This window comes from Cupressus sempervirens, chromosome 11 (assembly GCF_028749045.1).
Source record: "Cupressus sempervirens isolate cs-2001-9-10 chromosome 11, ASM2874904v1, whole genome shotgun sequence".
Taxonomy (NCBI): domain Eukaryota; kingdom Viridiplantae; phylum Streptophyta; class Pinopsida; order Cupressales; family Cupressaceae; genus Cupressus; species Cupressus sempervirens.
The window spans coordinates 681,545,627-681,567,966 of record NC_143128.1 but is presented as its reverse complement, the minus strand read 5'-3'; the positions used below and the strand labels follow the sequence as shown (position 1 = coordinate 681,567,966).

Genomic DNA, 22,340 nt, shown 5'->3' with positions numbered 1-22,340 from the left:
TTTGATCACTGTCGGCACGGATGTAGAGGAGGTTCTGGCAATTACACGGAGGCAAGCGGAGGAAAAGAGAAAAGTGGGGGAAGTGCAGGCGGACATTGCAAAGGCATCGTCGCCGGAAACATCTCAGTTGAAGGACATCACCGGCACCTTGGCAAAGAACTTCGCAGAACAAAGCATTGTACGACAGATCTTACAAACGGAGATACCGGTCAAGATAAGTGACCTCCTTCTCACAATGCCCCAGTTACGAACGGCTATTCTGAATCATACACCGTTTTCAAACGCACCGGAGGAAACAAGAAGGAATAGTAGGGAAGTAATGGCAACAGACCCAATGTTGCTGGCACTCACCTCCGGACGGCATCCGGCGGTCGTCGAGATGGGGATTTTGGGAAATGTTTTGACAGAGACAATTGTTGACGGAGGGTCCGGCGTGAATGTGTTGCCGGAGGATACTTGGAAGAAGTTGGGAAAACCGACGTTGTGGCCACCTGCATTTCAGTTGCTCACGGCAGACCAACATGGAATCAAACCGTTGGGAATTCTGAAAGCGCAACCGGTAACAATTGGTACGCAACCATTTTTATTGGATTTTGTAGTCATTCCATTAAAAAGAAAAGGCTATGATGCTATTTTGGGACGGGATTGGTTGGTGCAAGCAAAAGTACAACATGATTGGAAACGCAATACCCTATCAATGGAGCGCGGAGGCAAAAGATTCATAATTGACCTGCATACGCAAATGGTCGGTGAGGAGGCAGCATTGTCAGATTCTGACAGTGAAGGCGAAAGTGATGACGAAGGACAGAGGAGAATGGAACCGGATGAAGGAGGAGTATTGAGACTTGACGGAGGATCGAATGACGACGACCTGGACTCGGTTAATGGCCTTTACCATTGGCAAATAGAAGACTACGAACTCTTTCCGAGTTGCAATATGCTAAGGGTCGACGAAGATGAGAAAAAGGAGGAAAATGAATGTCCGGAGGAATGCAGGGAAGTGGAAGAAGGAAAAATTGCCATGGTTGAAGCTGAGGGGAAGAACATACAGTCTCAACACAAAAAAACGAAAGATTCCACTGTCCGGTACATGGTGAATAGACCGCGCGGAAAGAAAAGGTCACACTGCAGCATAAAATTAGTGGAAGGGCACCGACAGCAAGGAAATAATCCAGTTGTGCGACGATCGCAGGCACAGTGGGCCACAGAAGTAGCACAGAATAGACGCAAACTCTGGCATGACAAGCATCTGAGGCATAACAAATTCCAGACAGGACAATTAGTACTGAAGTATGATGGCCGTAACGAAATCAAGCCGGGCAAACTCAAAGTGCGATGGATTGGACCATATCAAATCCGAGAAATTGGCGACACGGGGACAATGAAATTAGCAACCTTGGACGGACAAGAGATAACTCAGCCAGTTAACGGATCTAAGTTGAAACCATATCGTGTAAGGAAGTACTCCCCAGTGGTGAATCCTTCCGTGTCGTCAGTACAACATTCTCTGGTGATGACGTCACTCAGAGGTACTGTTGTTGAGTAATGTATGCTGTTAAAAAAAAAAAAAAAAAAAAAAAAATTACAAAAAAAAAAAAAAAAAGCTGACAGCCCCGCGGACCCCGCGGACTTGAAATCCCGCGGGAAGAAAGCCCCGCGGACCCCGCGGACTTAAAATCCCGCGGGAAGAAAGCCCCGCGGACTAAGAGTCCCGCGGGCCCCGCGGACTAGAAGTCCCGCGGGAAGAAAGTCCCGCGGACTAAGAGTCCCGTGGGCCCCGCGGACTTAAAACCCCGCAGATCCGCAAACGGAAAACTTCCACGGCAGTAGCAAGGTAAAACAACCGCGATTTATCTTCTCTCAGACAGTTTGGGTGGGCATGTTGAAGAATTTGACCAGCAGAAGGCCGCGGGTAGGAGAATGGGTCGCGGGAAGAAAAAAAAGGCCGCGGGTAGGAGAAACAGGAAGGCCGCAGGTGATGCAGAGTCAAAGGTTCAGTACTTATAAAGAAAAAAAAAAAAAAAAAAAAACGACGACAAAATCAAGTTGTTCAGAATGAGTGATGGATGATGCCAAAGGGAAGGGGACACATCCGTGGTTGCCAGAAAGAGTGCAGAATTGGTAGATAATAACAGAAATGGTGCGTTCCGTGCATTTTTGTGTAGGTTTCGAAGTGCTAATTTGGTCTTGGCGGCGAGGGGCGCTGCCCCAGGACCCCGCGAGGGCGCTGCCCCTCGACCCCGCCGGGGGCGTTGCCCCCTGGACCCCCAGTCGTGGCGGATATCAGTCGTGGGAGTCTGACTAGTTGAGAAGAGTTGAAGTTGCTGCAGGCACGGACTTCCTATGTACCAGAGGTAGTGGGAGAAGGTGTTGGCTGTGAGGCTGTCTAGGTGGATGCGTAGAGAGCTCGGGAGGAGCTGATCATCCGGTTGGAGGCAGTGCAGCGACACTTGGCTTAGGGTACCGAGGAATTGAAAACAGAGAAAGCAGCACAGGTGGCTATCAAGGTCAGCTTGAGGAGACAGTATTGTGTTAGCAGAGGCTACAGATGTAACGGGATGAATGTGGAAGTGATAGAAGCAGATTTCTCTTGTTGTAGTCACTTTGTTAATGTATTTTGTTTGTTAATTTGTCTCAGATATTTTGTCAGTCGTCAGGAGACGACTTTTCTTTTTGGGGGGGATGGTGTTAGCCGACTGGATGGTTCCGGCAGTGTTTTTGTAGCCAACGGTCCGGCGGTGTTTCGGTATTCAGTAGCCGACGGTCCGGCGGTGTTTCGATATTCCGTAGCCGACGGTCCGGCGGTGTTTCGGTATTCCGTAGCCGACGGTCCGGCGGTAAATAGTTTGTAACGGATAGAATAATTGTGGCCGACAGACTCCTTCGGGAAGGTTCGGAGTAGTATTTATATCCCGTTTGGGATCATTGTAAATGATCATTCACTTACTATTGCGAATATTATGCTACTGTTCTGCTGTTACTTTCTGTATGCGTTCATTTACTTTACCTGTATGGTAAACAGTGAATCCCCTAAAAGATGCTAGCACAATGCCAACAAAGTCCTGAAACACTTTTTTATGCCTCCAATGTATAATAAAACATGGGGAACATTTAATTTAAATATTTCCTAGGAACTATACACAGTGCATTAATAAAGTTAAATAATTAAATTTAACTTTTTAAAATAATTGTATTAACGAATAATAAATCATATCAATGATAAGTAAAACTTCTTTTCGATTTTAAACAATTACCATCCACATATCACTGCCACAAAATGTCCAATCATGCCTAGAGAGAATTACTATAAATAGTATGCTCAAAAAGTTTCTCAGTGCCACTCTTCTTCAATGAAGATAGTTTGTACAGTTAAAATCTCAGATAGACCATATTCCTAATCTCAAAATTGCACTCAATCATGTGCTTATTAATATATAACTTCTACTAGCTTTGTGCATGCTAGATGTTCTCCTTAAGTGCCTTTAAGATGTCCTAACTCTCTTGCAACAAATCATTTTCCTTCGGTAACCTATTTTCCTCAAAGAGTAAATCCATGGAATTTGGGGCTTTGTACCCATACAGTGCCATGAATGGAGTCATCGTGATAATCATGTGGTAGGTGGTGTTGTAGCAATACTCAACTAAATGTAACCATATCTCGTAAGTGTTTTGTTGACTTAAAACATAAAAATGCAAATAACCCTCTAACCATTTGTTCACTATCTTAGCCTAGCCATTAGTTTATAGATGATAACTAGTGTTAGAAGTGTGCTTTTTGTCACTTGATATAAATGGCTTCGACAAGAATAAACTTAGGAACTTGTTGTCCTTGAAACTCATGATGTGGCAACCCATGTAATTTGAAAACCTCTACGAAAAACAAGTTAGACGCTTGGATTGTGTAGGTAGTTGCAATGGCAAAGACATGTGCAATTATAGTTAACCTATCAACCACCTTATAGATGCATACTTACCTTGTACCTTGGGCAATCCTCTAATGAAATACATTGAAATGCTTTCCCACTTTACCATATACACACATGAAAAGTCCCATCTCTTTTCTTCACCAAAATCACTGTTGATTCAAATGAGCTCTTGCTAGGTCTATGGTGACTCATCTCCAACAACTCCTTTATTATTTTCTCGATCTCATCCTTGTATTTCTTTGGATATCTGTATGGAGTGTAGATCACAGATTTTGCCCCCTCCTCGAATTCTATCACATTCTCAATATCTCTGTCAGGTAAGACTCCATGTGGAAAGTTGTCGAACACCTTAGTGTGCTTAGATATGACCATCTTAACATTTGGGTTATAACTCTTAATCTACTACTCTAAAATTGTAGGCATAATAAAACACTTTGCTACCCCACCTCATCACATCAAAACAATCGCTCCATGCTCCTAAGGGAGACCACCCTGAGTCCATCGTCTGATAAGCCTCTAACTTCCACTTTCATGCTATTGTGTTCAAACCTCATCTCCATTTTCGCCAAATTAAAAGTGAACTCAACTACTGACTTCATCAAGGTCATCCCAAGAATAACACCGTAGTCTCCCATATCGACTACATAAAAATCACCCACCACCCATCCACATATGAAGATCAAAATTATGTGATTACTTTGTAGTTTATGCCCACTAACCACAATGACTCTAAAACCCACATGCCCCTCTATCTAAAGCCCTTTCTTCTTAACCAATCTTTAGAGATAAAATGATAAGTAGCCCTTGTGTCAATCAATGTAACAACTCAATATCGGTCCCAATTTCAGCTTTAGCTTTGACTAAACATTTCTGAAGGGTCCCAAAGCTCTTTGCAATGGAAACATAGTTTCCTCCTAAGGAAATTTAACTGGTTATTGTCCAAATGGTTTGAATCTTTCTTTTACTGATGAGAATCCTTCTGGAAACGCTTCTTAACTTTCTCCTTTTTCGATGTAAAACCCTTTGAATAAAATTTAGCCTTCGATGGAAAAAATTTCATTCAATTTGGATGAATTATGAAGAAAGTTAAGAAACATTTCGTTCAATTTGGATAAATTTCATTAAGAAACTTGAATTTGAAAATGTTTTTTGCAAGAAAACCCCTCATGTTGACAAGATGCACAACTTTGATACCGCTCTAATATCCCCGAATAGAGTTGAAAAAGAAACAATATCTCCAAACATATACAATTAAATATTCTGAAATTTCAATTGCAAATAAAAAACCCTCCAACAAACTCAGATCTAACTCAGCATATTTATTAGATTTTTCTGCTAATTTAAATAGATTTCTGCCCAAAATTTTCAAAAATAAATTCATTATTTAATTTTATTGTTTTAAGATGAATATGGCTGACAGTATTCAGATTTGTGCTCAAATACCTCAAAATTGTCTTCAAACCCCTACCCACCCTTGCCAAAACCTTAGAAAACCAACACGAGGTCTCACAATCATGTCCCGCTTGCTCTTTGTGGTGTTAGCGTCACCAATGCTAAAAGAATTACAGACATATTGATGTAGGTTGCCAAACTTGAGTCTAGTCTGATAACTCGAAAATGTAGAGTAGTTTGTTATTGATGTCAAAGGTCGATGATCAAGGTTGTATAAATTTAGGAGGATTACTCAACATACTGGAGAATTGGAATGAGATTCGTAGTTGTCTACTTGATTACTTGGTTGAGCTACTTGGTTGTATGCTTGAACTACTTGGTTACCTAGTTGAGCTGCTTGGGCATCTGGCTAAGCTACTTGGCTTTATGTTCGAGCTAGTTGATTGTCTGCTTAAGCTGCCTACTTGTCTACTTCAACTGCTGACCTGTGCCAAGTCCAACTAATTGACGTGTCATTGAGCGTCTTTATTAAAAGTCGACTTATATAATTTTATATACGAATCGCATGTATTAATGATCATTTTTTATAAAGTCCTTGTGTGCGATGGATTCCAGTGTAACATATGAGTTAGGGTGATTCATTACAGGTTTCAGATTCTTGTTTGTGCAGCTACATTCTCGACTGAGCTTTTAGAAACCGGTCGATGCAATGAGTAGTGAAGCATTTTTTATTTCTTATGGACTAGGAGGTGTAAATGTTTTTTATGTAGGAAAATGTGTGACTATGCAAAAATATATGGATCGTACATTTCAATTGATAGTGAACGTTTTTTAACAGAAATAAGTTATCGGCTCAACTTTTATAGAGTCAAATCTCTTGATGCGTAATAATTGGAAAAAAAAAATGGTTTTCAAAAAGGGAAGTAATGCTGCTATAAGAAGGCATGGACTTCCACAGTTGTTGATGGGCATTCTGGGTGAAGATGTCTTTCATTTGATGAGCCAAGCTTACTGGAAAGTCAAGATATTGTATCAAAAGTGTACAGTGATGTTTATTAGGATTTTTACTTGGTGTTGTCTATTCATTTTATTAATTGAGCTATGAGGAAGATCGAGAACAAATAACCTCAGGACACTAGTGAATAAATTGTATCTACAATTTTCAATAACAAGCATCAATGAAATCTTGTGTAGCGTTCAGTAAGTGTTGCAACCAAGAAGCATGGTGGATGGTGGATATTTTTGACTTGGCTGGGTGTTTTAGTGAGCAGAGTTCCTTTGTTACTGTTTGCAGCATGAAATTGCCATAATTGGGTAGTGAGACATCTTAATTTGAGCAAACAGACGTTGTGGTCTAGAATAAACTTGACTAAAAATTGAGTGAAAAGGATTGATGTGCAGGCAAAGGAGAAGGTGAGATTTTTTTTCAAGAGCAAATGAAGTTTTTTTTGTTAATATTTGACAATACATACAGTGTGCTGTTGATACAAGTGATATGTTTTGAAGAGATCTGGTCAAGAATTAATTTAGGTTAGTGTGTTGGAGCGAAATTGAGGTTGAAGCCTCAATTGATCAGAATTGGTGCTTTGAGAAGGGTCGGTGCTCTCTTTGAGTTGGTGACAGTGTAACACGGGGACGTGTCCCCCCCCCCAAAATTTGGGCCATCTCGGAGACGAGGACGTCCCCGAGACGGGGGGATGGCGTCTCAGTGTTTCGGGCGGCGCCACTCAAAGCGCCACCGCCACCGAAGATGGCAAGACATCTCCGAGACGGGGAGAAGTCTCCAAGACGGGTGCGGGGGGATGCCAAGGAGTCTCCTTCGTTGTGGGGGGCCCCCTGGACGTCTCCCGCGGCAAGCAAAAAAGACACATTAAAAAAAAAACGTTGAACTCATTTTTAAAATATTTTAATGTTTCTTATTTATTGTATTGGATTGTGGGGCCCATCCATTCCTCCTTTGTTTAAAACCCTTCTATTCTTCATTTTGATTCACATTTGCATTTCTCATTGTTTGCAACAGCAAGAAGAAGAAGAGTGAAGAGCTGAGATAAGGGTTTGTGCAAGAGTAAAGAGAGTGTTTGCAAGTGAAAAAGGAGAGCTTAGGAGCAAGAAGAAGAAGAGGAGGGTGGTTCTGGGTTTACCGAATCTTCTTGGAGTTTTTAAAGCAAAAGGTAGGGTTTCTAACGTATTTGTATGATTTTGAAATGCATGTTTATGAATGTTTTTGTTTGTTTAGACGACCTCTGTTATCTCTGGACTCTTTGAAATGTCTATTTTTGATTGTTTAAACCGACGACTTCTACTCTCTTTGAACTATATTTGGGGCTTCAGGAATTTTTTTAACTTTTTTTGTTAATTCTTACATATTGAAATCAGTTCAGAAAAGCCCAAATCCTACGGAACCATTGGAAGTAAATTTTCGTTTTATACAAAACTTTTTTTTTTTTTTTTTTTTTTTTGGTTTATTCAATTATTAATTTTTATTATTATTATTAATAAACAATATATTTTTCATTCTTTGGTTCTAAATTCTTTCATTTTGTTATGGTTATGATTATCATTTATAAATTATAAATTTCAATAATTTAGCTTTATTAATTTTTGTTCTTTCATTTTGTGAAATGCAGTGTCACAATGAATACTCATAGTGATGATGAGATGGAATTTCATTCAGATAGTGGTACTAAATTAGAATATGAGCCTGAGGTTGGGGCTGAGGATGATGATGACACTGTTGAGAGGGGTGACCATGAGAGTGACATTGCGATTCCGGTTGGGCCAAATCAGCAAGGGGCCCAAACTAATTCCACTTCCATGGGTACTGGTTTTATACTATCTGGTACTCCATCTACTGATTGCCCCTCCCCAGCTTTGGCACAGTGGGCTAGGGGTAAGTTTGATCCAAAATCTCCTTTAAAACAATTTGCCACTAGAATAACAAGCGGACAAGGAACAGGTGGCACAAGAAAGTGGAGATGCAATATTTGTGGTGAAGATCGGTATGGCAGCATCACTAGAGTGAATGTACACTTCCTCTTTTGGATAGGTAAAGGTGTCCAACCATGTAAGTTTTTGGGTGAATCCAAAAACTTGAAGATTAGAATTGAATTCAACAAGCTTTGGGGAGTTCCAGAGGACTCGAGCCTTCCAGTGCCTACTACTTTGGCTAGTAGGCAACAAATTCAGACTATACAAGAGGTGCATGAGCAACAAATACAGGGGCAACAACACCGACGCATGTCTTCTTCTAGACCACAGCATAGAGCTTCATCTACTTCATTGCTAGGGGCAGCCTCCGCACCTTCCTCTACTTATAGCTCTATAGGTGTAGCAACAGTTGAGATGAGCAAGGGGAAACGCAGGGCACAATCTAGTGACAACAACCCTATAGCAGAATTGTTTGCAGCCCAGAGGAGAGAGAAGTTAGATGCATACATTGGGAGAATGTTATTTGCCAATGGCGTTCCACTTCACATTGCTCGGTCTCCTTTTTTAAGGAGGCATTTCAGAAAGTAGCAAAGGTGGGATTACCATCATATGTGCCACCGGGTGAGCACAAATTGAGGACTAAAATCTTGGATGATGAGTATGCCAAGATTGGTGAGTCCATGGAGACCATGAGGGCTGTTTGGGAGGAATCAGGGTGTAGCGTTGTCATGGATGGGTGGACGAACATTAGACACCGTCCACTCATCAATGTCATAGTCACATGTACAGAGGGCCCATTCTTTCTTAGGGCGGTTGATTGTTCAGGGTATCGAAAAGATGCTGATTTTCAGTTTCAGATTCTTTGGGAAGCCATTGAGGAGATTGGGCCACAAAATGTGGTACAAGTAGTGACAAATGCAGCTCATGTGTGCAGAGCTGCAGGGAGGCTTATTGAGGCCACATATCGGCATATTTGGTGGACTCCTTGTTGTGTGCATGCTATGAACAATGCTCTAAAGGACATGGGGAAGATTAGTTGGATAAAGGGAATGGTGAGTGATGCTAGAGATGTGCAGATGTATATCTGCAACCACCACACCTCACATGCACTATTTAGGAGCTTCGCCAACAAGGAGTTCTTGAAGCCAGTTGAGACACGATATGCATCCTATTTCATTCTCTTGGAGAGAATGCTTGATTTGCAGGAGCCACTGCAACTAATGGTTATGACAAATGAATGGAATAGGTGGGATGGTTCCAGGTCAGAGCAGGGGATAAGGGTGAAGGATATACTTAAGAGTGATGTACTTTGGAGCAATGCAAAATACATTGTCTCTATTATTAGGCCAGTTTTCGAGGTGATCAGGTATGGAGATGGGGATACGCCCACACTTGGAGAGGTGTATGAGTGCATTGATTCTATGCTTGGGCAGATGAGGGCAGTTATGCGAGAGAAGGACCCCACATTAGCCTTCTACAATGATCACATTCGGCATATTATTCAGCGTAGATGGGACAAACTTAACACACCCTTACACATGGCTGCATATGCATTGAATCCGAGGTGGTACATGACTAGGCCTAGTAGAGTTACACCACTTCACGATGATGAGGTGATTTATATTATTATTTTAATATTATATAACACTTTAAGACTTAGATTCTTATCATTTTATAAATTAAAATCATTTACATTACTAGTATCTTGATTCTTCTATTTGCTAATAATTTGTAACTTTTAAATTTTTTCAGGTGAAGGAAAGGTTCTTCAAGTGCATAGACAGGATGTATGACCTTGAGACAGCAGCTAAGGTTTGCATTGAGTGGACCAAATTTGCTACTCTTAGGGGTTACAAACAAGTAGCAAAGGCGGATATCAAGACTATGGCACAAGAGGATCCCATTTTGTGGTGGTCAGCTTATGGACCGAAATCTACAACCACCACACTAGCTATTCGTTTGCTGTCCCAAGTACTTAGTTCCTCAACTTTTAACTTTTCATTGTTTATTGTTCAATTTCTAATTCCCGAGTCTTACATTAGCCAATTATTTTTCATCTCAGGTTTCTAGTTCCTCAGCTTCTGAGAGGAATTGGTCTACATATAGCTTCATCCACTTTCTTAAGAGGAATAGACTTACCTCTGAAAGAGCAGAGAAGCTAGTGGCTGTACACAGTGTGTTGCCTATCAATGATCGCACCACAAGTGTGTACAAGGAAAGCCCAGCATCACGATGGGATGTAGAGCCTGAGGAGCCATCGCAGATTGATGAGGAGGATGCTTTAGATCCAACCACAGGGCTAGTTGGTGTTCCCTTTTCAGCTCTTGATCTTGGAGAGACTGATAGTTCCAGTGGCGATGAGTTTCAACCTCCAGGGGATGATCATTGATCATTGATTTGGCATTTCGATTTGGACTCTTGGAGACTTGTAGTTTTTGCTTGCATTATACACTTATTTTGATATCATGATTCATGATACATGATACTTAATTGTAATCATCTTTATGTCATGAGTCATGACTCATATGATCATTGATTAGTGATTACTATTAGATAGTAGAATCTAGATACTCATACTATTGATCTGAAGACTAATATTTATTATTTTGAATATTTTCTGATGTTCAATGTTCAATGTTCAATGTTCATTGTTTGTTTGTTATAACTTATTTGATCATGAATCATGACGTTCTAGATGAAAACTTCAGTGCAATGTTCAATGTTTAAGTTTTTTACATCTGTGTATCTTGTATAATTGTAGTACATCTTTTCATAACTAGCATTTTAAGTATCATATGTATAGTGTATACACCCCTGCTCCCTCCACCACCCCCCGTCCCCCGCCACCGTCCCCTCGCCATCCCCAAATCAAGGTCCGTCTGTCCCCCCGTCCCCTCGTCCCCCCGTCTCCTAGGGCGCTGTAACTATAGTTGGTGATCACTTATGTAATTTGGGTTGGCGACCATGTGTTAATGAAAGCTATTGATGTGCCATGGTTTTTTACCCAAAAAGCCCACATGAAATTTGGTGTTTGTTGATGTGTAGCTATGGTCGGACCTTTCTAGGGCTGACCTAGTACACCTAATGTCTAATTGGCATGTAATCCTTATCCATGTTGCTAATGAACTTTTTTGTTTCAATCCTTAATTTGGTCTGGCCCTGTCTAGGCGATTCATGTAACTTGAAATTATGTAATTGGGCAAGACCTATATGAATGTAACTTATAATTAACAAGTCTGATCCTATTCTTGGTGCCAAAGCTACAAGGCCGATTGGAGGTCTATTAAGAGATGTTGATTCATATATATACGAGGTCATTCTTGGATCAACAGAAAATGAATTTTGCAATGTACAGAATATGTAGTGTGCTCGAGGGTGATGATAAGAGCTTATAATCTATGGTTGAGAAGGAAAAAGATATGATGGTTTGCCTATGGTTAACAAGTAATATCATAAAATCAACATGGTATCAAAGAGGGTCTAATAAAGAGACTCAATCAGAAAAGGAAAATTGGAATTTAAGAGATGCAAGAAATGAGGAATTCTTATAAGAATGTGTAGCTGAAGAGCCTTGGAGGATGTGCTGGTGTTCAAATTTTTTCACTCTCCCTGCACCATTATTTTGTGATGGTGAAAGATCTTTGGTGGATTATGAGAGAATATAGGCAATTAAGAGAAAAGTATTTTATGATTGAATATTGATCATGAATTTATGTAGTTAATATTAGTTCATGTATGCTCCTAGCATTGATCTATATATTTCTCTTCGGGAATATTTTAATTCTATGATCTCTTGCTAACATTAGTTCATGTTATAACATAAAATAGTGTATGCTCTTAGCATTGATCTGTATATTTCTCTTCATAAATAGTTGGATTCTCTAAAAATGTTTCTACGACTGATCAAGAAGCAACGAAGTGATAAGAGATTACATGCAAAGTCCCGTAGGCTATAGAAATGAACATGGGGACGTTGCTTGCAACCATGGGACTGAATTGGTAGCAAATAACTTCATTAAAGAGAAAGAACCTATACAGATTGTCATTTTTATTAGTTTCTTTGAAGAGGAAGAAATAATATTCAAAGGGAGACTATTCAGCTGCAGAAAACAGATTCAGAGGAGGCTTAAGTGACAAATGTAGAATGTCAAATCCTTTGCAGCAGATCAACAAGCTTGTATAGTAGTGTGACCACAAAAGCTCATTGTTGGACAAACATCGAAGCCTATTTCCTGGTATTGTGTTGATCAAAGCTATGAGATTGTTGCCTCTATTGAGAGGGAGCCTCCGCTAAAAGGGAGTCTCGACTTACAAATAATCTTTTCTGTTGTTAATGAGTTATTCTCCATCAGGGAGAAGTTCGAAGTGCAATCCCTTGTTAATGAGTTACTCTTTGAGAGAGAGAATTTCAAGGTGCAATCTCTTGTTAATGAGTTCTTCTCCAAGAGGGAAAAGTTTGAGGTACAATCCCTTGTTAATGCATTCTTCTTTGTTTGAGAAGTTTGAGGTGTAAGCCTCAATAATGCATTCTTCTCTAGGAGAAGCTTGAGGTGCAAGCCCTCAATAATGCATTCTTCTCTAGGAGAAGTTTGAGGCGAACTCTCTTATTACACCCTTTGCAAGTAGGTATGGTGGATCCACCCTCTGCAACTAGGCATGGTGGAGATGCATTCTTCTCTTAGAGAATTTTGAGGTGAAAGTGCCTGTGCCACCCTCTGCGAGTAGGTATGTTGGATCCACCATCTACGAGTAGGGCATGGTGGAGATACATTCTTCTCCTGGAGAAGTCTGAAGTGAAAGCCCTTATTCCACCCTCTGCAAGTAGGTATGGTGGACCCAACCTCTACAAGTAGGCATGGTGGATGTCATGGAAGATATTTCATGGTGTAGCACTTTTGTTTATTTACCCTCTAGGGGTAGCCATGGTGAACGTCGTCACAATTTTGTGATGAAAATGTGTGTTTCCATTCTTGGAAGTAGCCATGATGGATCCACTCTGTGAGTTTAGCCATAGTGGTTATGTTTACGTGCATTTTCATAAGAGTAGCCATGATTGTTGCCACTATGTAACTCAAATAGTGAAGGAATTCCGTCTAGCTAAGAGAAAGCATTTATGTGTAGCTAGCTTGGATCCCTTCTAGGGTCGACCTAGTACACCTAATGGTCAATTGGCATGTCGGCCTAAGCCATGTTGCCAATGAATATTGTCATTTCAATCCTTAATTGGGTCTGCCATATTTAAGTGATTCATGTAACTTGCAATTATGTAATCAGCAAGAGCTATATAAATATAACCTGTAATTAATAGGTCCAATCCTATTCTTGGCACCAAAACTACAAGGCCGAGTAGAGGTCTATTAAGAGGCTTGATTCTGTTAATATACTTAAGGACCAAGATTACTAAGAGCGAGGGTGAATCAGTAACCTATCAGATTCAAAAACTTCAACCACTTATTAAATAAACATCAACCAAAACAGCTCTTAACCATTCACCATATGCATGTAATGCAAACTTATGAAACTATCAATAAGACAACTGATAAAACATCCACACAAGTATCACAAAGACAGTAATATCTTTCACATGGAAACCCTTGGTCAGAGGGAAAAACCACAAGGGGAATTAGTACCCTCAAGTATTTTGCACTCTTTTGAAATGTGTATGGTTAAAGGCTTAGCCTTGTTACACGCTTACAATAATGCCCTACTAGGAGCAGACCCTATTAGGAGTCACTTGGTTAAGGGATTTTCCTCTAGCCCTCTTAGGAGCTTTACCCTATTAAGAGTAACCTCGTTGGAAAATCTCTGACTAAAGCTAATGAGCCACCTAGTTAAGAGAATTAATCTTCAAACCTTTTAAGATCCTACTAACTTTGCTAAGAGTGATCTGATTAAGGGATTTGGATTTAGACTTAAGAACCAGTTAGGATTCATCAACGTATGTGATTTGGGAATAGCACTCTCGGTCGCTTGTATAGATCCAGTTCAACTCTATATTTGCTTGATTGCAAGAATTTATCTACTGGCTTAATTGCACACACTATTCACAATCATCACACTTACAACTACAACATTTTGTCATACAAATACAAATCTCAATCTCCAAGATGGCCACCGCTTTAACCAAAACGTGTTACACTTGAATTTCATCTTAGGCCTACTAAAACGTTTTGCTAAGCCCTAATTTGTCTTCTATCAGATACACACGACCCCCAATTTGAACCGCACATCGATTCAATAAAGAACATCTCGCCTTATGTACTTTTTCTAATGAGCATGCATAACTTCCCGAAATTCTATCACAATCACCAATGTATGACCAATTCCACATAACCCATTAGTGCCACATCATCACTCAACTTTACATGACAAAAGATCTACCAAAGTCGACCCAAATCCTACCAATTGAGGATCAAACTTACAGTGTTCTAAGTTTTATTTCTTTTTCTCCTGAACATTCTACAATTGATCCAAAGCATGTCTTCCTATAAACCAAATCATGAACAACTGTAACAATGATCACATAACTAAGTACAGATCATAAATCCTAAATAAAATCTGGATTATCATAGATTTGATAAGCCAATCAAATCATTCATTGTCTATCACAAATTGTTGAACCTAGTAAAACTATCACACTTCAATCAATACATGAAATTGCACATACAACATCTAGAGACATCTCTAAGTCTCCTATATCAACCACGCAATTTAACTCTACACACAAATCAACCGCACATTCGATGTGTATTATGCAGAGTCCAGAATAATGCCTCCTAGAAAATAGCTATTAGACTACTTTCAAGTTGACATCAACGACAACACAATAACTTATTAATTGACCACCAAATATGCACTATATCATCTTTGCAATACAATCTACGTCACTTATGCCAATAATCTCCCCAACAGCAAGTTCATCAAGACACAAATTTGGCAACATCAACAATTGATGTTAACACTAAAACATCAAGTTGTTCCCCCTAAGCTGATTCATCATCTCATCTGTAGTTTTTCTTGTACTTCTCCCATGTAGGCCTTCTTGTACTTCTCCTTGTGATCTTATTGTACTTCTTCCTCTTTGACAACAATGACAAAGGTGGCACTCATTATGAGTGGTGTCTTTATAAATCTCCAAGAATTTTCTTTCCAACTACTCCACTAAGAAGTGGTCCCCATTACATCAACCCATTGTAAAATATGCAATGAATCTTCCGAATTGATCCAGAAATAACATCACGCTTCTACTCTAGTAGGGGAACGACCCCTAACCTACCTCTTAGATACTCATAAGCATCCTTAGGTAATGGCTTTGTGAAGATATCTACAACTTGCTCCTTTGAGTTTGCATAGTCCATCTTAAACTCTTTCTCTTGCACCTTTTCTCTTAGAAAATGATATTTTATTGCAATGTGCTTAATCTTGGGGTGTTGCATTAGATTATGTAATATGTTTATTGCACTGGTATTATCACAAAATATAGTCACTAGATTTGTGATCTTCTCATTCATCACTTCCAAGACTTGTTTTATCCATATAGCTTGAGAGCAATTACTAGAGGTTGCAACATATTTTGCTTTTGTTGTGGATTGTGAGATACAATTCTACTTTTTATTAATTCAGCACACAAATTTCCCACCTAGGAAGAATGCACCACCACTTGTGCTCTTTCTGTCATCAATGTTTCCTGCCCAATCTGCATCAATAAACACTCCAAGCATAAAATTATCATTATGAGGATAACAAAGTCCATAATCAATTGTTCTTTGTAAATATTTGAATATCCTTTTTACTACTACCGTATGTGTCTACTTAGGATTAGACTAAAATCTTGCAACAATCCCAACTACGTGAGCAATATCTAGTCTGCTATGAACAATATAATGTAGCTTGCCAATCATAGACCTATAAAGTGTCTCATTCACTATACTTGAATCATCATCCTTATACAACTTGCATCCGGTAACCATGGAGGTTCCAACTAGTTTGGAATCTTCCATCCCAAAAGTCTTTGACACTTCTTTTACATACTTGGATTGACAAATGAAAATACCATCTCTGACTTGCATCACTTGTAAGCCAATGAATTTTTTTATCTCATCTATCATAGACATTTCAAAACCTTTCTTCATTTGTTCAACAAACCACAAGCACATGTTATCATTACCACCATAGATAATGTCATCAACAAAGACTTCAACAACCAACAATTTATCATCTTCCATCCACAAGTACACATTATTGTCTACGCTAGTTCTCTTGAAGCCAATCTTGACTTAGTATAAATGTAGCCTTTCATACCATGCTCTAGGTGCTTGTTTCAACCCATAAAATGCTTTTTGCAACTTGCATACCATATCTTGATCTTTTGATAATGCAAACCCTCTCGGTTGTTCAATATACACTTCTTCCTCTAAAACACCAATCAGGAAAGCATATTTCATATCCATCTGAAAGACTTTGAACTTCTTATAATCCGCATAAGCTAGTAACATCCAAACACCTTCAAGTCTTGCCACTAATACAAACATTTCTCCATAATTTAGTCATTCCTCTTATGCATATCCTTTGCAAACTAGTCTTGCCTTATTTTTTATCATTGCGCCATTCATTCAGCTTGTTCCTGAATACTCACTTTGTACCCATCACATTCTTGTATGTAGGTCTTGGAACTAAAGTCCAAGTATCATTTCTCTCTATTTGATCAAACTTCTCTTCCATAGCATTGACCCAATCATCACTTTTAATGCTTCACTTGTTGTTCTTGGTTCAAATTTTGAGATCAAACAAATGCTTTCTCTAGCCTTTCTTCTAGTTTGTACACTTGCATCCTTATCTCCAATTATCTGTTTGGTGGAACGATTCAACTTCACATACCTTGGTATTACTAGTTTAGGCCTTTGAGCTTCTTCTTCTTCCATCGGTTGAATTGTATCCTCTTCTTCATTGTTTTATTCAACATTCATTTGCTTCTCTAGTTGTACATAGACTATCTCTTGACCAATTTCAAATTCATACTTACTGGAATCATCCTGAACATCAAATCTAATTGGAAATCCATCTATCATCACATTAGCGCTCTCAATCATTTTGTTAGTTCTATGTTAAAACATTTATATGCTTTGCTTTTGGTAGAATATCCTAAGAAAACATACCTTCATCACTCTTAGGACCAAATTTTCCAGTGAAGTCATATCTTTTGATATAGCATATACTTCTGAAAACTTTGAAATATTTCACATTAGGAGTACAACAATGCCACAATTCATAAGGAGTCTTACCAATTCTTTTCTTCTCTTGTACCCAGTTCATAGTGTAGACTGTAGTGCTAATAGCTTCTATCCAAAACATTTTTGAAACATCACCTTGAATCAAAATGATTCTAGCAGCATCCAAAAAAATTATATTCCTTCTTTCAGCAATCCCATTCTTCTGTGGAGTCCTTGGAGCAGACATCTACCTCTTGATTCCATTTATGTCACAATAATCAAAAAATTCCCACGAAGTATATTTTCAACCTCATTCAAACCTTAAACATTTCGGATTCTTACCAGTTTCCTTCTCAACTAGAGCCTTGAACACTTTGAACTTATAAAATGCTTCAAATTTGTCTCTTAAAAAGGTTACCCACATCATTCTAGAAAAGTCATCAACAAATAGCATAAAATACTTATCACCACGATAATGCCTAGTCCTCATAGGACCACACAAGTCAGTATGCACCAAATCCAAGAAATTCTCAGATAATAAGACTTGCTACTGAAAGTAATACTAGTCAACAAACACAATTGGCATTCTTTGCACATAACATTGTTTGGTTTCACTAATGGGGGAAATCCTCTAACCGCATTAGTCTTATGTTGAAAAAGCTATCAAAGTTCACATTGCAACATCTCCTATTCCATAGCCAACTATCTTCAACTTTTGCAGCCAAACAATTGTTAATAGTAGTATTGAAATCGAATGGTGTTAGCATATCTGACTATACCACGAGGAAACTCTTCAAGCTTGATGAACTTGTTTCTATACCGGTCATGTGATGAGAACATCCACTATCAATGACCCAACCACTAATGCAATCTAGATGTGAGACTAAAGCTTTCTCATCTTCACCTTTTATGGTCTCTTCCTTCACAACATTAAACACCACTTCTTCATCATTCCCCTCAGATTCATTATCTGTCACTCCTTTATCAACTGCAACATAACACTGTTTCTTTCTTTTTCCTTCAAATTTTCTTGCTTTATCCTTTTCATCAGTATTGGGAAATCTAGCAGTAATGTGACCAATCCTTTTGCATAAAAAATATTTCAGAGGTAATTTACCTTTGTACTTGCTGATACCTCTAAGCAACTTCCTTGCAAGTATAGCTTCCAACTCATCTTGTCTCCTTTCTTCATCAAGAAATGTATCTATCTCTCTTACTTCTTTGCCTTTGCTTACTGGTGATAATGATAAACAGGCCTTGAATGTTGTTTCAACCTCGCGAATACTATTGTCATAATTGTTCATCTCAAATGCAGTAAGCTTACCAATTAGTCCATCAATGGAAAGTTTATTAAATGTCCTCAAGTCATGAATTAGAGAAACTCTAATGGTATAAACAGGCAGAAAGGTTCTCAGCATTTTACTGACCACTTCTTCATCAATTATGGTTCCACCGACAATTCTGATTGCGACCACCACTTCTTATAACCTATAAACATACAGAGTAACATTTTCACCTTCAACTATTTTCATGTCACATATTCCCTTTCCAACTTTCAACTTTAAACATCTCCACCATAGACAGACATAAGCTTTTCCCAAACTTCATGTGAAATACTAAGTCCACAAATATCAACAAATTCAACATCAAATAGAGAACTTGCAATTGCATCCAAAGCTAGTATGCTTTTTGTCTCCACCTTCAATTGATCTGCACTAAGTGTCCCATCAGGTCTGGAGTATTGGTTCTTAACATGTGTCCAATACTGTGGCCCAATTTCTCTCATGTAGATCTCCATCCTATCACACCATATAGAGAAATTTTACTTGGAAAACTTTGGACCTCATTTTTTCATCATCATCTTGATCTCTACCTCAAGTTGTTAGGTTTTCCACCAAGATGAGCTAATCTTTGATACCAAATGTTAATATACTTAAGGTCCAACATTGGAGGGAGGGCGTGGGGTTAAATAGTGATCTATCAGATTCAAAAACTTTAACCAAAACAAATCTTAACCATTCACCATATGCATGAACTGCAAACTTGTGAAACAATCAATAAGACATCTGATAAAACATCAACATAAGTAACACAAAGACACCAATATTTTTCATGTAGAAACCCTTGGTCGGAGGGAAAAACCACAATGGGAATTAGTACCCATGAGTATTTTGCACTCTTCTAAAATACATTTGGTTAAAGGCTTAGCCTTGTTAGGAGCATACAGTAATGCCCTACTAGGAGTCACCCAATTAAGATGACCTCATCTCTACCATAGTTCATGAGTCCATATTCTAAAACCTCTTTATGTATATAAAATCCTCTTTCTTTAAGCACAAACCAACTTTTGCACTCATTTGTTCAACTTGTGTATGTGATCAAGCAGATTGTAATTTATTAATTCTTTTGTCTTTAAAGTTGAATTACATAAGAGTGCATAGAAAAACCTCCATATTTCATGGCTATTTCAATTTTCTGAGTTTGAGTTGCACCAAAATCTAGTGACTATGATTTGATCATCTTCATTGTCTTTTTCAAAGCAAAGTGGAGTGCAAACAAAAACTGCATATAAATAAGGAACAGAGATGTAACTGTTTCAAAGTAAATACATATATTTGTATCCAAGTCAATAAGGGTTGCAAAAGGAATAAAGCGGTTTCATTTTTTTGTAAATGAAATCTCCTACCGAATGGGATCTCTGACAATGAAATCGTGTAGCTTTCTTGTGAGGATGTACATTTAGTTAGATTCTGTTGGAAGTCTTGTGGTTTTAGATTTTTCTGTTTCTTTTAAATCTGCAGTTGTTTAACTTGCAAAATGAAGGTATAGAGTCACATTTTGCTCAGTCCAATCTCTCTACAGTTGTTTCCTCATGAAAAGTAAGAAATTTTGAAACCATAAACAGACTAGTTTCTTTTCCAAAAATTGGAGAGTAAAAACTCTTCAAACAATGTCCTTTCATCCATAGAATAGTTGTTTATGCACTTAGTATACAATATTTGGAATTCCAAAAAGTAAAGCAGTCTAACCAAAGACCAAGTCATTTCCCATTAGCCTAGATTTGGATTGGAGTTTTCAGCTATCTCATTTGCTTTGATATAGTTTGGTAAGCATACCATAATCTTGGGTCCTCTGGATTATGTTGAAGGCGCTCTTTAATGAGATCAATTGCTGCTGGGTTTTTGCCCAACAATCTGCCCACATTGAAAAGAAACACAAGTTAAAACTCTTTCTTCGGAAACATATAACAGCATATTAAGTGGCATTAATCAACCCCTGACACGCAATACACTTGAATTAGCCACAACAAAATACTGATCTTTCAAGGATAAAGATTTAGATTAGTATACCGATAGCAATATATGAGATTATCCCACAGCTCAAGTTCCTCAAAAATTTGTAAGGCATCTCCAACAATACCACAGCTCACCATAAGTTCAGCATACTCCCTCCATTATAAAAGAAATCAAGCTTCAATCAGAAAGCTACACTTAAGGATAAATCAAACAAAATATTCACAAATAATGTTTCCTACAAAACAATGAACAATAATCTTTCTGATCCTGTTAATGGTATATATTTATAATTTAAGATAACATTCCACAACTGTAATGGTATAGGAAACGTATTTAAAGAGACTTAGAGGCACTCATTTACTTGAGAAGTGCCGGTATGGTAGAGAAGTCCACACAGTAAGCATAGTGCATTCTGTCTGCGGCTGGTGTTAAGCACCCTCGCACTTCCTGTGCCTACATAATTGACTGGAAAAACTTAATCTAAGAAAATGCTTTTACCATATTTTTCTGTAATAACTAATTTATAAATATCTTATTCATAATTTCACAAATACATAAAACATTCAGAAAATACAAACTCTCAACGTATACAAAATATAATTGATAATTAGAATTTAATACAAATTGCACAGGCACATGAAACATTTCCTTGAAAATCTTTCAACAACTTTTACAAAACATTTGCTATAAAGGAGACACCATTCTTTAAATATACTTTCCAATGAACATGTAGACTTTGAAAGTTGTATACACTTCATTTTCCCCCAAGGTAATACATAAATAGATAGAAAGACATAACTGTTGGACTTAACCCCATTAATTTCATTGATAACTGCATTCAACAAAGAAAGTCAAAAAGGTATCACACTACCCTTCTACTTCTTTTTCATCAAACTGAAATGATGTCTAGCATTCAAACCTTTGACAGACTTGATATACTAATAAAAATTCAGAACACAACTTCCAGAATGTTGCAATTTTTTACATCTAGATTTCAACTAATACAGCTTAATGTCAGCATTGCACATAATAATAAAAATATTAACATCTTGGATACATTTTTTGTAAAAGTAAATTTATTCTGTATGTTTCCTATAAAAGCTAGAATCAAGGAAACCAAACAAGCTTATCAACACCATGAAATGCTACTCAAGGAGCTTTTAAATCATCAGCATTGCGAAAAAACAGAATAAAGCACAAACTAAGTGCCTACAGGAGGAAAGAGTCAAACTAAACTAGTTCATCCATCATCAGCATAGAACGCTGTTTTGTGCGGCTCCTTTTGCGCTCCCAGCGGATGCGAAGAATCTGGTATAAACATCTCACCTTCACAGAAAAGAATTATAAAAATTAATGGTAAAACATCTCACCTTAAGAGAAAAAAATTATAAAAATTAAATCCAAATAAACCTAATAATGATGAGCTGAAACATTAGGTATAAATGATAAACATGACAGGAATCATAATATCACATGAGACATAGCACATTTCACAATTTATAATTTGTGATACAAAATGTTCCATGATAGAGACATCCTCAAAATAAATATCACATATGCCTTATCACAAGCCATATAACAATAGTCGG

General features: G+C 38.2%; 1 protein-coding gene across 1 annotated transcript in view; it reads right to left on the bottom strand.

Annotated features, from left to right (window-relative positions):
• The window catches only part of LOC149531549 (uncharacterized), a 227,498-nt gene that overhangs the window by 62,236 nt on the left and 142,922 nt on the right, over positions 1-22,340 (bottom strand). Inside the window, exons 7-10 of the mRNA XM_089807896.1 lie at positions 21,988-22,077; positions 21,113-21,204; positions 20,806-20,904; positions 20,572-20,649 (exon numbers count right to left, since the gene is read on the bottom strand). Coding sequence (XP_089664022.1) covers positions 20,572-20,649; positions 20,806-20,904; positions 21,113-21,204; positions 21,988-22,077 — 359 coding nt within the window. The remainder of the gene's footprint in view (positions 1-20,571; positions 20,650-20,805; positions 20,905-21,112; positions 21,205-21,987; positions 22,078-22,340) is intronic.